The sequence below is a fragment of the Phalacrocorax carbo genome, chromosome 3, assembly GCF_963921805.1.
Source record: "Phalacrocorax carbo chromosome 3, bPhaCar2.1, whole genome shotgun sequence".
Classification (NCBI taxonomy): Eukaryota; Metazoa; Chordata; class Aves; order Suliformes; family Phalacrocoracidae; genus Phalacrocorax; species Phalacrocorax carbo.
The window spans coordinates 67337993-67351460 of record NC_087515.1 but is presented as its reverse complement, the minus strand read 5'-3'; the positions used below and the strand labels follow the sequence as shown (position 1 = coordinate 67351460).

Below are 13468 nucleotides of genomic sequence, written 5' to 3'. Positions count from 1 at the left end.
CAAACCGCCTGGCAGATCTTCCTAGGTGGTTGTTACTGATGCATTCCACCAGCTGGAAGAGTTCCTGTTGTCATCGTCATCATCTCCATTTGCTAATTTAATTAAAATATCAGCTCCAGGACCTGAAATGAGATTAGGTTCCTATTACACCCAGTGCTGTACAAAATTATAATGGGTGATGTTTTCCAGCATGAACAAGCTTATGGGTTAATTATATTGCAGAATGGCCCATAAAACCTATTTGTTTAAAAAAACTGTATTGACCATTTGCATGTTATTTAGGCTGGTACTTGCTCCCCCAGCAGCAGTAATTAATGTGATAGCACGCAGTTCACATAAACCAAATAAACAGAGAAGAATTCTGTTCCTTACATTGATAATGTTTCAGTAAAAAAAAAAAACCAAACCACCAAAAAAACAATGAAGTTTACTAGCAACTTATTTACTTATTTTCAAATCTTTCTTGGCCTTTCTGTTAATTTTCAAAGACCATAATATAATTTCATCTGCACTAGTGGAATGAGCTGACATTATTATTATTTCAAAGCTCAGACTTTAATTAGGAAGTACCTGCAAATACGTAATCTTTCTAACTTCAACCAGACCATTATAAAATGTTGAAGAGTTATAATGTGCATAAAATTAAATGACAATATTTTTTTTAGATAAAGAAATACAGATCTACAGAAGGAAATATATTAAAAAGAATAAAATTTGTAGACTTTGAGGTCAGCAACTAGCTCTGATAGAATCCAATAGATTGTAATTTTGAAAATGAGGTCATTGTTGAGCAATCAATCTTCATCGTTTTACAGGTCCTCCTCCTCCTCCTCCTCCTCATTTTACAATTCATAATTACCTTCATTGCTTTTTGAAACCATGGAGGAAAAAAACACACAAAGGGGTCCTAATGGAATTTGGCTAGGTAAACCAAACAGACGTCAAAGGCAGGGGACAGAGGGGGAGTTACCAAGATGAGGAAAACATCATTTAATGACAGTTGCAAAATGCAGTGTCAGAAAATCGGGAAAGTGGTTCCCAGATACTCCTAGAGTTTTAGCAGCTTTTCCTTCTCGCTTGTTTGCTCTGCCACTGTCACTGTACATATCAGTTGTCATGTTCTGCTTTTTCCTCTCTCCATCATTCCAGCCTGCTGTTTAGCCAAAAAGGAGATCTAACAACAATCACCCGATGTTATGGCATAGACAATGGTAACCCATTAAGGGAATAAGTCTCATCCACTTCCATGGAAGAAAAGAACATTATAAAGACATATTATGCAGTGGGACTCAAAAAAGAAGTGGCCAGTTGGGTACATTCATGACATATCCCTCTGTAATCTGTTGAGGACTGGTAGAAAATATCTCAAACAACTAGAAATTCAGGGGAAATAGCCTTTCTCTGTTGCTTTGGCTGCAGTGAGCTCAGAGGAAGAGGTGTTAATGAAAGATGTTGTTAAGATGCCACTATAACATGACTCAGTTTGAGACTTGCAGATTTCTACATATCTAAATGTCTAAACTTCTATTTATGCCTTGCTTAAGCTCGATGCCCCACAGATGGGTATCTAGTGCTATTTTAGCTGCCCAGATGTGTCCCACCTGGTTCTCAGCTGCTGCTTCATTGGTGCTGGATGCCCCACGTAGACACCTCAGGTTCCCTAAGGCACCTTAGGTGGCACTGGGCAAATGATTCATATCCTAAATATCCACTGACTACAGCCTGAGTTTAAACAGCCATTCTGGCTGTAGCTATAATCACTGCTTAGACATTTACCATAATTATAAACACCTACCCATACACACTAAATTTAAGAGTCTTAATCTTGAAACTCCTCCCACAGTCTAGATCTTTCAAGAAATACCGCAGCTTTCCTATGTATTTCTATGGTAATTTGGCACATGAATTTTTCTAAGAATCTGATTCTGCCTTCCAGTCTTTAGCCTCGTCCCTGGGTTTGGTACCCTTATTGTAGAAAGTCTACAGCTGTATGCAGTAGGGGTCAGGTTTCTTCCTTCTGCTACGGCATGAGCAGACAGAGGAACAGTAGAAGCAGCCTTGGCTTCTGTCCTAAAAACCAATGAAGATTAATATAGCAAACTGGGGGTATATCAGACACTGGGAGAATGAAGTGAGATTGAACCGTTCTTGCTGTGCAAAAACCATAATGACAATATAAAAAAGAGGGAAAAGAGTTTTACCATTTAGTTTATTGCATACATTAAAAAATGCAGCTGCTACAGCAATCACTGTATTGTACTGTTTTCCTACAGAATATCTGCTGTGCAATTCCTTTCATTTGTTCTTACGCATGTGGGCCCTGATTGATTTGCCTACTGCATTTAGTGAAAAATTGACCACTTTTCTCAGTAGGTATGGGGCATCTGCTGGTTTCTTACTATTAGTTACATGCTTTCTGTAGCTTTGTGTTCTTTTGGTGTTTGTCACTCAGAAAATATGCAGATGACTGTAGGACAGAATGACTTTTTTAAGAAGGCACTAAGAAGATGAACAACCTTCAAACCTAATAATAGTTTTAAATACTATTAACAGGAAAAAGAAAAAAATATTGTATTTGTTATTTAGCTGCTTGTTATTTAACTGCTTACTACAGTTTATATTTTTTTCTGATAAAATATTCATAACAGTGAGGTAGAAAATAACATCCTTACAAATACTATAAAATTTTACCATGTGGCCTGCTTCTGAACAGAGATCTCAACTTATCAGCATCTACAGTTTTGAAATCGGCTTCGTGAAAGTAATTTTAATAAATGGTCATTTAGATTATGATTGTCAGAGGCTTTTAGATAGTTCTTGATATTAACAATAGGTTTTTTGTCCTTAGTGGTCTGGCATTTTCATTAGTTTCCATTCTTCCTGTATTTTATATGCAAGAAAGTATCATTCTCATCCAAGTACTTTATCATTCAAATTCCAAGTAAAATCACATCCTGGTCAGAATCCTTACCCTGTCTAGCCATCTAGCTACCGTGATGTTTGTGGAATGATTATCACCACCCCTAAAGGGAACAACTTGTAACAAAACAATCTCAGCTCGCCCTTCCTGCACACATTCCTTGCGGAGTTCCACATTACTTGTTGGAATGACTCTGCATTTTTTCCTCTCTCTTCTCATGTGGTCATGGGAAAAGAGACCACTTCACAATTAAGAGAAGGCTCAAATAGTAACAATGAAGGGTCTTTATACTTTGGAACCAGAAGAGCTTTTTAACATGTATCAACTTCAAAAGTAAGAATGCTATCACAAAACAAAGGGTGCCAATCATACTCAGGATGTTCCTTCTCTTTACCCTTCCTTCTTCAGACAAAATTGCTGGATATAGTCCCAGACTTAATTTTTGTTGAATGTACTATGCAACCTAGTAATCCACAGGAACACACATGAAAATATAGAAGGATAAGTGTGCTACCCGATAGGTTTTGCTCTGCAGTGAAGACATGCATAGATAGTATCTCTTTTTATTGAAACTGCTGCACATAACCTCTAAGATCTAAATTCCTCTAAGTAACTTCTGAGTCCGAGTTCCTTAAAATAGAACAAGGCAGTTTCAGAGGATTACAGACTTTCTAAGAGGGCCATCATCAGTGCCCCTTTGCTGTGAAATTTTTCTTCACAGCTTCCAAGAGAGTCAGTCTGGGATCCCTAAATAGAATATAATAGTATGAGAAGGCTATGGGCTTACTAAGATGACCTAAACTGAGCTGGTGAACCTAAACCTCAAATCTTCCATCATGTGTACTACAGCCATATAGCCTATAGCGCGGCCTTTTGCTCTCCCTTGTAGTCGAGAGCAGTGATCGTCTCTGAAGAAGTCAGTGTATCATGAGTGTTTTACCATTACTGCAGAGTGGCAGAAATGTTTATAGAGTAACTACTCACCCAGTCCAGGTTAAGATTCTGCTATATGTAGTGCACACCGCCCCAGTGCAGACAGGGGGTCTCCATAGGGTGCAGTGTATTTTTAGTTCATATTTCTTAAAGAAATTGCAGTATTTGGCCTTCAGTTTTGTAACTATGGAAAATTCTTGTCCACAGCACTCACAAAAAATAGTTCTACCTGCTGCATCCATTTCTAGGTAACTTTTATGTTTTCCGGCTCTTGGTTACACTGGTCTGTGTTCTGTCCATTCAAGTGCTCATATAGGACACACCTCTGTGAGAAGTTTTAGAAGCAGTAACTCTGTAAGTGAACTGTGGAAGCTTAAACCATGTTAAAAGTGGAAGTGAAGATGGAGAGAAAAGAACTTACTGGCGATGTCCCCATCTGTAGCATCTTTGTCCAAATTAGTCAGCTGAAGGATTAAAATCAAGGAGATTGTGGATTAGAGAAGGAGTTAAAAAAGGATATTTTATTTTGGGAAGTTAATAAAAAGATTTAATACATTCCAATATTTTATCTGTTATCTTTAAAATTAACAGCTCATATATTTGTTTCAGTCTAGGATTGTCTTAACCCCAAATGAAATGTTTTCCTTCGGTTTATTGATCTTGTTATGCTCTTACTGTCTCCTTTTTTTCCCATTTACGTCAAATTTAAAATTATTAATACCATAATAAAGTGAAAAATTTCAACAGTTCATCATCATCAAAACTGTCCCTCTCATCATTTTTTTCTGTCCTAACCTTTTTCTGAATGTGACCCCAAAGTGCAGTTTTTAGTGAACTTAGTGTTTAGTGATGGGGCAGAGGAATTACAAAAGATATGACAGAAAAAGTCAAAATATACACACAAAAAAATTGTATGTAACATACTCTGGTTCAAGAATTCTCTGCAGAAGAATTCATTATTAACAGGTGTGAAAGGTGATCTGAAGACTGCAAAAAAGGGCTGCAGGTACAACTGATATAGCCCTTCCCCAGAGCTCCTGATTCCCTTTGCTGTTGTTTGCAGCGCGGAAAATGCAAGTCAACTGAGAACAATCTAACCAAAACAAGCAATATGTTAACAGGGCCTGTTAATTCACATTTCAAAAGAAAAATTAGAAACTTAAGATATTTTAAGCTGGTAAAACAGAAGGGAGAGGGAGAAGCAAGGTGCTGTACTGCACAGTACTGGCAGAACAAAATGAAGGAAGAGTTAATCCCAAACTATAAGCCAAATAGTCCAGCCTGTGAAAAGCATCAAATGGCCTTCAACCATCTGGATATGGCCCATGCATAGCTGCCTTTTTATACTGGGTAATTTTTTGGCGGCACAAAGCAGGCAGAGACAGCTGAAGTCCCCTGGCCAGGGAGCAGGAGAACAGATGGCAGGTTAAAACAGGTGTCCCCATCTCCCGTCTTCTGCTGGTTTGAGGCACCTGCACAGCACTGACCTACGGCCAGACCACTGATCCCAGACTGGGCAGATATCACTCACTCCCTGCAATTTCCACCAAAGGAAGCAGAAATGGCTGATATAATTGCCCACAATTTCTTCTTTGCTTGGTTGGTGTGGGACCTGCAAGTCTAGGGGGGATGTTCTGGTCCAGGGCTGCTCCATGGGCATCAAACATCACTTTCAAACTCTATAGAAACAAATTTTCTTCCTGTCTGACCTGGCAATGTTGCACTGCTGGTATGGAATGAGATACTGATTTCTGCTAAATTGTCACAACGAAGAATAAAAATCACTTTTCTGCTCATAATAATATTAGCAAAACTAGATGTGCTGCATCACCAAATAGGAGCATGATCCTTTTGTACTCACACAGCAGAGAAGCTGCATGGCAGCGCCTGGCCATCACCTTGGTGTCCTGACTGTGGGGAAGGGGCACAGTGCAGTAACTACTGGGAGGACAGAACTGAAGCTTTGCCCATGAAACCTTTGACAAATATGATGAGATTTTTAAAATTTATATTTGATTTGCTCCCTTTTTAAGAATCTAACCTTTAATTCCTCTGAGGGAATGTACCCACCTTCATAGATGGCAATTTGATAACTTATTTTCAGCAGCAGTGCAGTGCAGCATATGGAGAGAGGGGCAGTTGTTCAGAGGCTCGACCATCATTGCCTAAATCATCCACATTTAAAATATTTTTCAGTTACAGAATGAAAAATTATGTTTATAAAAGCAGGCTGAGGTTGGTTTACCAGTGCTTGTAAGACTGTGTCTGGAGTCCTGTGAGTAGATAAAGACAATGGAGTGTTTTCAGCTAGAAAAAAGGTGTTTTGGCTCTATTCTGCTACCCTGGTCTGTTTGGAAAGTTTGGCTACCAGATCTGGATGACTCGGGTGCTAATTTTCAGATGATGATATCTAAATAATTACCTCATGCAGCTTAAACATGAGAGTTCACACTGGCCGTTGGACACAAAGGTTTTTCAGTGACGTGGCCACGTAGCTTGTGTCTCTGTGCACGCAGAAGAGAATCTGGATAATGTATCCTGTATATGTTGTCAGTGTGCTGGGTCCTTTCCTAACATCTGCACACAATATTTCTTAGGATGTTGTATTACCTTGCTGAATGTAAGTCCACCCATAGGTTACCTGTAATTATATTTGACAGTATATGGAAATACTGTAAAGATAAAAGAACCCATATAAATACTTGCAAAGTTTTTTGAAAGTAATTCCAGGAGTCACTAATTCATTTATAAAGAATGTGTCTAGTTAACCAAGTTTTTACAGGAAGGCAGGAAACTACGCTGAACATAGCACAGTCTGAATATTGCACCTGCAATGACCACTTTCAAAGGTTTTTTGGAACAAATGCTAAAACAAACCATAAAAGATAGGGCTGCGGGCAGAGCTGAAATAATTCAGCCAGAAGGTGGCATTGCACAAGCCCTCAGGTGCTGAGAAATTAATAAAAAGATCAACTATTGCAAGAAAGGCAGCCAAGAACAATAGAACCAGCCAACCAAACAACAAAAAAACAACCCCAAATTTCCATGATTATGCATGGTGTTTCCGTTACTTTATTTTTGTTTTGAAGGAATTCTGATTCTTGTGACACATGGAGAATTTTAGTAATTATTCGGCAATGTTTTCTTGCTACAGAAAATATGTGGACTTGTATCTCTACCATTACTGTACCTGGAAAAAAGGATGCAAAGGGAGAAGCCAGCACTCCTCAGCATTTGTTAAGTATAAGAGAAACACAGAAACTGCTGCAGGCAATAAGTGCCAAATATTCTCCAATAATGTCAATATTTAACCCTGAGAAAACCATGAACAAGAATAAAATTGACTCTCTGTCTAAGAAAATTACTTCATCCATAGGGATGGTCATTTTGGTGATGTAATGCAGTGGGTCAAAGACGGTGCAATTAGAGTCAAGAGAGAGAAATCAGACAGGAAGGTGAGGTGCGACACACAACTGCATCACAAGATGTGTAGAGTTTGAGGAGAGTCCCCCCGCAAGGTACCAGCACGATTTGATGGAGCGGCTGTGCTGTGGGGCATAACATGACACTAAAAAAAAGTCAGTTTTGACCATGGAGCAGACCAGAAACTTGGTGGGAGAGTGGATTGCTGGAGATGATGGATGGAAGCATCATGAAGGACATATTTACCCCTGTTTTAGACAGGATGGTTCCACCCGTGTACGTGTGTGTAGCACAGGGGCAAAGCCCACGCCTTGCATTTCTAGGCCCTAAAATCTTAACAATGTCAAAGCAATACTACAGCAGCTGTGAGCTCCAGAGGCTGGATGAAGTAATGATTTGGCAGCATGAAGTATTCACCAAAGTGTTGCAACACAGCCAGTCCTGGGGAAGAAAAACAGATAAAACAGAATTGCTTAAACATTGCAGAAGAAAGTTTTTTAGGGAAAAAGAAGTTCTTGAGTACACAATCCCTTCTTTGTGTCAAATCTTGCCTCTCCTGATTTATTTAAAACATATCTTTATCTTCAGCAGTATCTTTAAACCATCATGATTACAGTTTTACATCAAGTCTAGAGACAAATGCGGCAGTTGCAACTGCTGTGACTCTCTCTTCTGTCACTCGGCATCTGAACTGGAGAACGAGGGGACAAAATCTGGCCCTTAGCTCCGCTGATGTCAGGTACCTGCAGTGTCAGTGTACCTCTGACACGTGCAGGCCCTGAAGTTAAAGTATCTGAGGGCAGGATCCCGGGCGCACGGTGGTGCTCAGATGTCCCTGGATGCCTGATATGAAAACGCTGAAGCAGGCTGGTGTCCCAGGCCAGCTGCGACCCTACCAGCTGGCCTCACCTGCGAGCTGCTGCAGCTACAGCCCCTGCTTGCAGGCACGCAGCAAGAGAAGGCTGCTCCCAGACACAGTCAAAGGAACGTTTGCCTGTTTTCCTCTCTCCTCCTGCCTCAGAAGGCTCCCTTCCTTTGTCTCTCTATCTTATCCCATTCTACACCCCAGACCACAACCAGATACATTTTTTTGTGTGTTTAAATATCTCTTCTCTTATTAAAATCCAAAGCTGCTTTGAGTGTTCTTTTTCTCCATCCTGCCTTTTGGTGGAAATGTGTAATTAAAAATATAAACAAAAGCACTCCTCCTCTCTTACAAGAAGAACTGGAATGTTCTTGGTTTATATATAGCTAAAAAGACTCGTGGCTGTCTCTGAGAAACTGCACATCCTTTTCCATGTCAGTTTTCTCTGTAATGCTTCATCAATGCTTTGTTCCTGCTGCAGTCAGGAAGACTGACATGCAACCAGTCCAGTGGGAAGATGATCTGACTAGGTTATGTAAGTGGAAGAATAAAGAAATTATTTCATATATTACAGTTACAGCTGTATATGCCCCTTTGTCAGGAGCTTCTTGGAACAGTTACTTTCATTTACTTGATTTTCACTAAAGCTGTTTAAAATGTTGTGGGTTTTTTTGTCAAAAAACATTATAACTGAAAATTGGATGCTGACTATTGTGCATTAATTTACATGAACTTATCTGACTTCTTTGACATATTTTCATTTTGAATAAAAAAAAATAATGCCTGTAAACCAAAACTTTCAATTTAAATCTTGAATAATTTATTTTGGAAATGCTACTGGAGTGTGTCTGGAGAACTGCCATTTGGATGTTTTATGCTATTGCTCACTTCCTTCACCTCCAGAAGATGCCTGCCTTCAGAACCATAGTTAATCAGTGACTTCATACTAAATACTTGTTAAGTGCTCTGCAGCATTAAGGTATAAAATAAAAATCATCACAGACCTTGCAAAAATAATCAATCGATTTCTTAAAAAGTGTTCAGTTAGTGCTTTGCCACTCAAGGATTTAACTTTTTTTTTTTAACCCAGTCTTAATAATAGATGTTGACGTTTTCTTTAAAGCTGCCTTTGCCTGTGGAGTCCACAAGGGGGTAGGAAATCCTTTCTCACAGTTTACCTGTAACAGGAAAGATCAAAAGAAAAAAAAATAGTGAACTTAACTATTCTGACCACAAACCATTTAAGAATATAAATATAGACATTTTTAAAATAAAAATCACTGGCTTTGAAGACAGCTCTGAATGTTGCTGTTAAAGGCATTGCAGGACGGAGGCTGAGCTGGATTAGCTGGCTGGGATGCTCTTAAACATGTCTTGCTGTCCTGCATGTTCAAACCGGGGTGTACCAGAGAAGAGGACCATGGGGTGCTCTTAGACTGAGGTGCCCACCTGGATGTGAGAGCTTGAACTTCCTACTGAATCCAGGATTGGAAACATATCCTAAGAGGGCAACATTAGCTTTTGCTGGAATAATTAACAGTAAAAAAGATAGAAGTCCTAACCCTTCTGGCTGCTGCCCTGAGGAGAAGAACATGGTCTGGACATGATGTAGACCAGAATTCATGCTCAAACAGTTCACTGTGTAGTTTGGGAAAAGTAGATTAATGGGTGAACATGTATTTCAGAAAAAAGTAATACAAAACAACTTACCATATTTAAGGAGAGGAGGAAATGAAGAGATCTGCAGTGGTTGCATCTGAACATAAATGGTGAACCCCATTGAAATGAATGTGGTTAATATGTTATAGGAAAACCCACAGACATGCAGGTTCTCCTGTGCACTAGCAGGTGTGGTCCGCAAAAAATCCCTGTTACTCTGATGCCTTAGGTGTTGTGCAAAGCAGTTCTTTGTTTAGCACCAAGTTTAGCACCAGCATCACGTTTAACAGGAGGGGGAAAATCATGGGATGCCACAAAGTCGTTCAGGAACCAAATCCTACTGTCTGACAGATCTGCAAGTCCCCTCGGCCAGAAGAACTGCTGAAGAAGATCTAGCTGCAGTCTGCAAGTTGGGTAGCAAGACTAACATAGCAGATACTCCTTTAACATCCAAGGGCACACACTGGACGCACATAGGCATGACACACTGAAGCCTCACAGATAGCTCAAAATCATTCCCCGAAGACTTGCAGTCTGGAAGAAATGTTGTCTTTGTAAGAGATGACTCTGAATTATTTATGCCACATGTTAATGAAGTAATTTAATCATTACTTAGAATGTCTCCAATTGCATCATGTGTCACCACCTAAACATTTAATACATAGAAGAATTTTCAGAAATGCCTAAGCGTGGACTTTGAGACTCAGAAACCTAACATTAGCTTAACACACTCTTGTGTAACTAACAGAAGGGATTATAACTCTCTCTGCAGAAGAGTTGAGTACACTGGCAAATACTACTCACAGCAAGTATTGTGAAGACTTTTATAAAAGATCTTTAGTTGCCTCCAAGTCTAGTGTTATATCTAATTTTTTGTAGCCCATCACCTGACTCATGGTTTAACTGCTGGAAGGATGTCAGGGACATTTAGCGTTTGTTAGCTTTCAATTAAAAACCCTCATGGACTAGTTTTAACACGAAGACAGATCTGATGGCACACAAGTCTCTCTGAAGAAGCTGCATTGAGCTGCATGCAGACATGACCTGGCACAGCTGGCCATGACACCGTCTCTGCCGCATCCCCCATGACCTGGCATGGGGCTCCCCTCTCCCTGCCAGCACTGGCACACAGCGGGCTGTCCATATCGCTCCCAAACACTATGTGTTTCATGTGGCTCAGGTGCAAAAGGAGAAGCAGAACGTTCCTGATAGCATTCCAGATGGTACCCTGGCCAGTGAGGCGCTGTGTGAAACGTATGCAAAGGTTGCCCAACGCTTTACCAGAGCTTCCAGAGAGCTGTCCCCCAGGAAAGCACTGCAGGAGCAAAAATAGATTAAGAGGGGTCTAGACAAACCTGAGGCGACAACACAGGCTCTGAAAGTCAGGACTGGGCTGTGTTAGAGATCCAGCTTTCCAGAGCTGGGCCATTGGCCACAAGCAACCTGCTGTTCAGTTTTCGTGCTCCCCCTGAGCATCACTCCCTCTGTGCTTGTGTTTAGTCCAGAGTTGTCCCTTGGCATATATTGAGCAATGATACAGGACAATGTATTATCCAACTTCTAGGTGCCTAAAGTCTTTACTGCACCCAGCTCTGCTCTCTTCCCTGCCCTAGCTGTTCAGCTAGTGACAATTGTGCACAGAGAGAGTATTTGCATCAACTTAAAGACCTTGGGGTTTATGTTTCTTATTACAAAAGGTGAGATCATTACACACCACCCCGGACAACACCTTGCAGCTCCTTCCCCACTCAAGTGTTTCAGGGTTGGGGTGAAATTGGGATTCTCCAGATCCAACATAGAATGTGTTCATGTTATCACAGATCCATTAAAAAGTTTTCAGCAGAGAAAACGAGCGGCTGTCACTGGCATGCCATACTAATATAGATGTGATAAGTGAAGAAGTGAATACAGATGTGGGTGGCTTTTTGGTAGTCAGACTTTAATAAGGGTAGAGCATACACTGTATGCATATCGTGACAGTGTGTCAGAGGAACAATTCACAATAAAAAGACTGCAGTAGTTGAATTCAGTGAGGACAACTTGGCCAACCTTATTTTAAGCGTGTAACTAATATGAACTCTGGCAGTGACTCTTGCTCACTGCAGAGGGAGCTTAGCAAGGCAAGGACCTCAATTAGAGCATCCAGTTCAGTGTGAAAGTGTGATGGGGTGAATATGGGGCGGGCTGTCAGCAAGCATATTTTGTAACATCTGGAGCCTGATGTCTAAACAAAGAAAGGACAAGCACATACCTGAGTGTGAGCAGTACCCTTGTTCCGGAGTGCTCCTCCTCAACACAAAGCACATGGAGGATAAAGTCTGAAAACCTAACTCTGTTGTTTTCAGAGGAAAAGATCAGCTTCAAGCCAAAATTACACTCACATTCTATTTGTTTGGGAATAACAGCAGACTCTATACACCTGCTAGTGCCCCCATCACAGAAGGGTCACCATATTAGCCTGGGATGTATTCATTTTAGGAGATTAGGAGATTATTGATGGTGAACCTCAAGAAAGATTAGTTTAATGCATACAAGATTAGGTGAAATAATGTGTTTATGGACTGTATGTAAATATTTCTGAAATTAAAAAAGAAATCATTAAGAGATTATAGAAAGACTTAAACATATGAAACACTATCAAGGCATTAAGAGTGAACACAAGTATAAATAAATATCATATAAAATGGGTTTGATTTTATTGAAGAAACAATAGACCTCAATCCCAGAAGCATAAGCTTCCGAGAACACCACACCAAAAAAAGTAGCTGGCACTGACCAGCACACAGCTACGATGGCTGTGGCAGTCATGGTGCTGGCATAGTGCAGAGGGTGGCAGATGGCATAAAACCAACCCACAGCCATGGAACAAAGATGGAAAATGGAAACTAAGCAGAGCATCAGGCTGAAACTGTGACGAACTCTGCAGATTGTCATCCCAAGATACCAGCAGTTCTCCACAGAGCTCATCGTGCTGCTGGGCGTAATAGCAAAGCGCAGAAGGAAATCCGTGGATAGGATGAGGAAACTGGTTGGAGAATGAAGCTGCTTGAAATATGACATGGAAATGATTATGGCCAGGTTTCCCTGAGAATGAAGGCTACTGTTATGAATAGATACATTACCCCTCCTACTCCTGGTGACCTAATGCTCTCAGGACAGGATATATTTCCAAACTCAGAGCAATCGGTCAAATCCCTCAAGATATCTGGAGAAAGCATAATCAATGCTTTATTCAATTTTTCTATTGGAGATGCAGTTCCACAGGCAGATTTAATTTTCACAAGTTTCCAAAAGATTCCAAATTTTAACATGACAATACCAGATAAAGAAAGTCAGAAACATTAATTAAATTACTGGGTGAAATGCAGTAATTCAAAGCTAAACTTTCTCTTGTCTTAACAAGGGACCAAATGCAACCCATTATTTTTCTGAAATGGTACATGAAATCTGATAACTTGAAGCTATTATAAAATTCATTGCAAATAATATTTAAAACAAAGAAGTTGAAAATAAACTTAATTACCGCTTAAATTAACTAAATTACATGATACCATCAATTTTGTTCATTCTATTGTGCCTGGAGCATTTTGTAAAATATGGTTCTTGTGTTTTATATACACCATAATATTAGTGATTTTAAAGTTGTGGAAGAAAAAGATGCATAAAGA

The 13468-nt window shown here is 40.0% G+C and overlaps 1 protein-coding gene across 1 annotated transcript; it reads right to left on the bottom strand.

The window, feature by feature from the left end:
* Positions 1 to 12437: 12437 nt before the first annotated feature.
* On the bottom strand, positions 12438 to 13018 carry LOC104049880 (trace amine-associated receptor 2-like). The gene is given in 2 exon segments (XM_009510650.1): positions 12438 to 12886; positions 12889 to 13018. Coding segments are annotated over 2 exon segments (579 nt in total).
* Between the last annotated feature and the right edge of the window lie 450 nt (positions 13019 to 13468).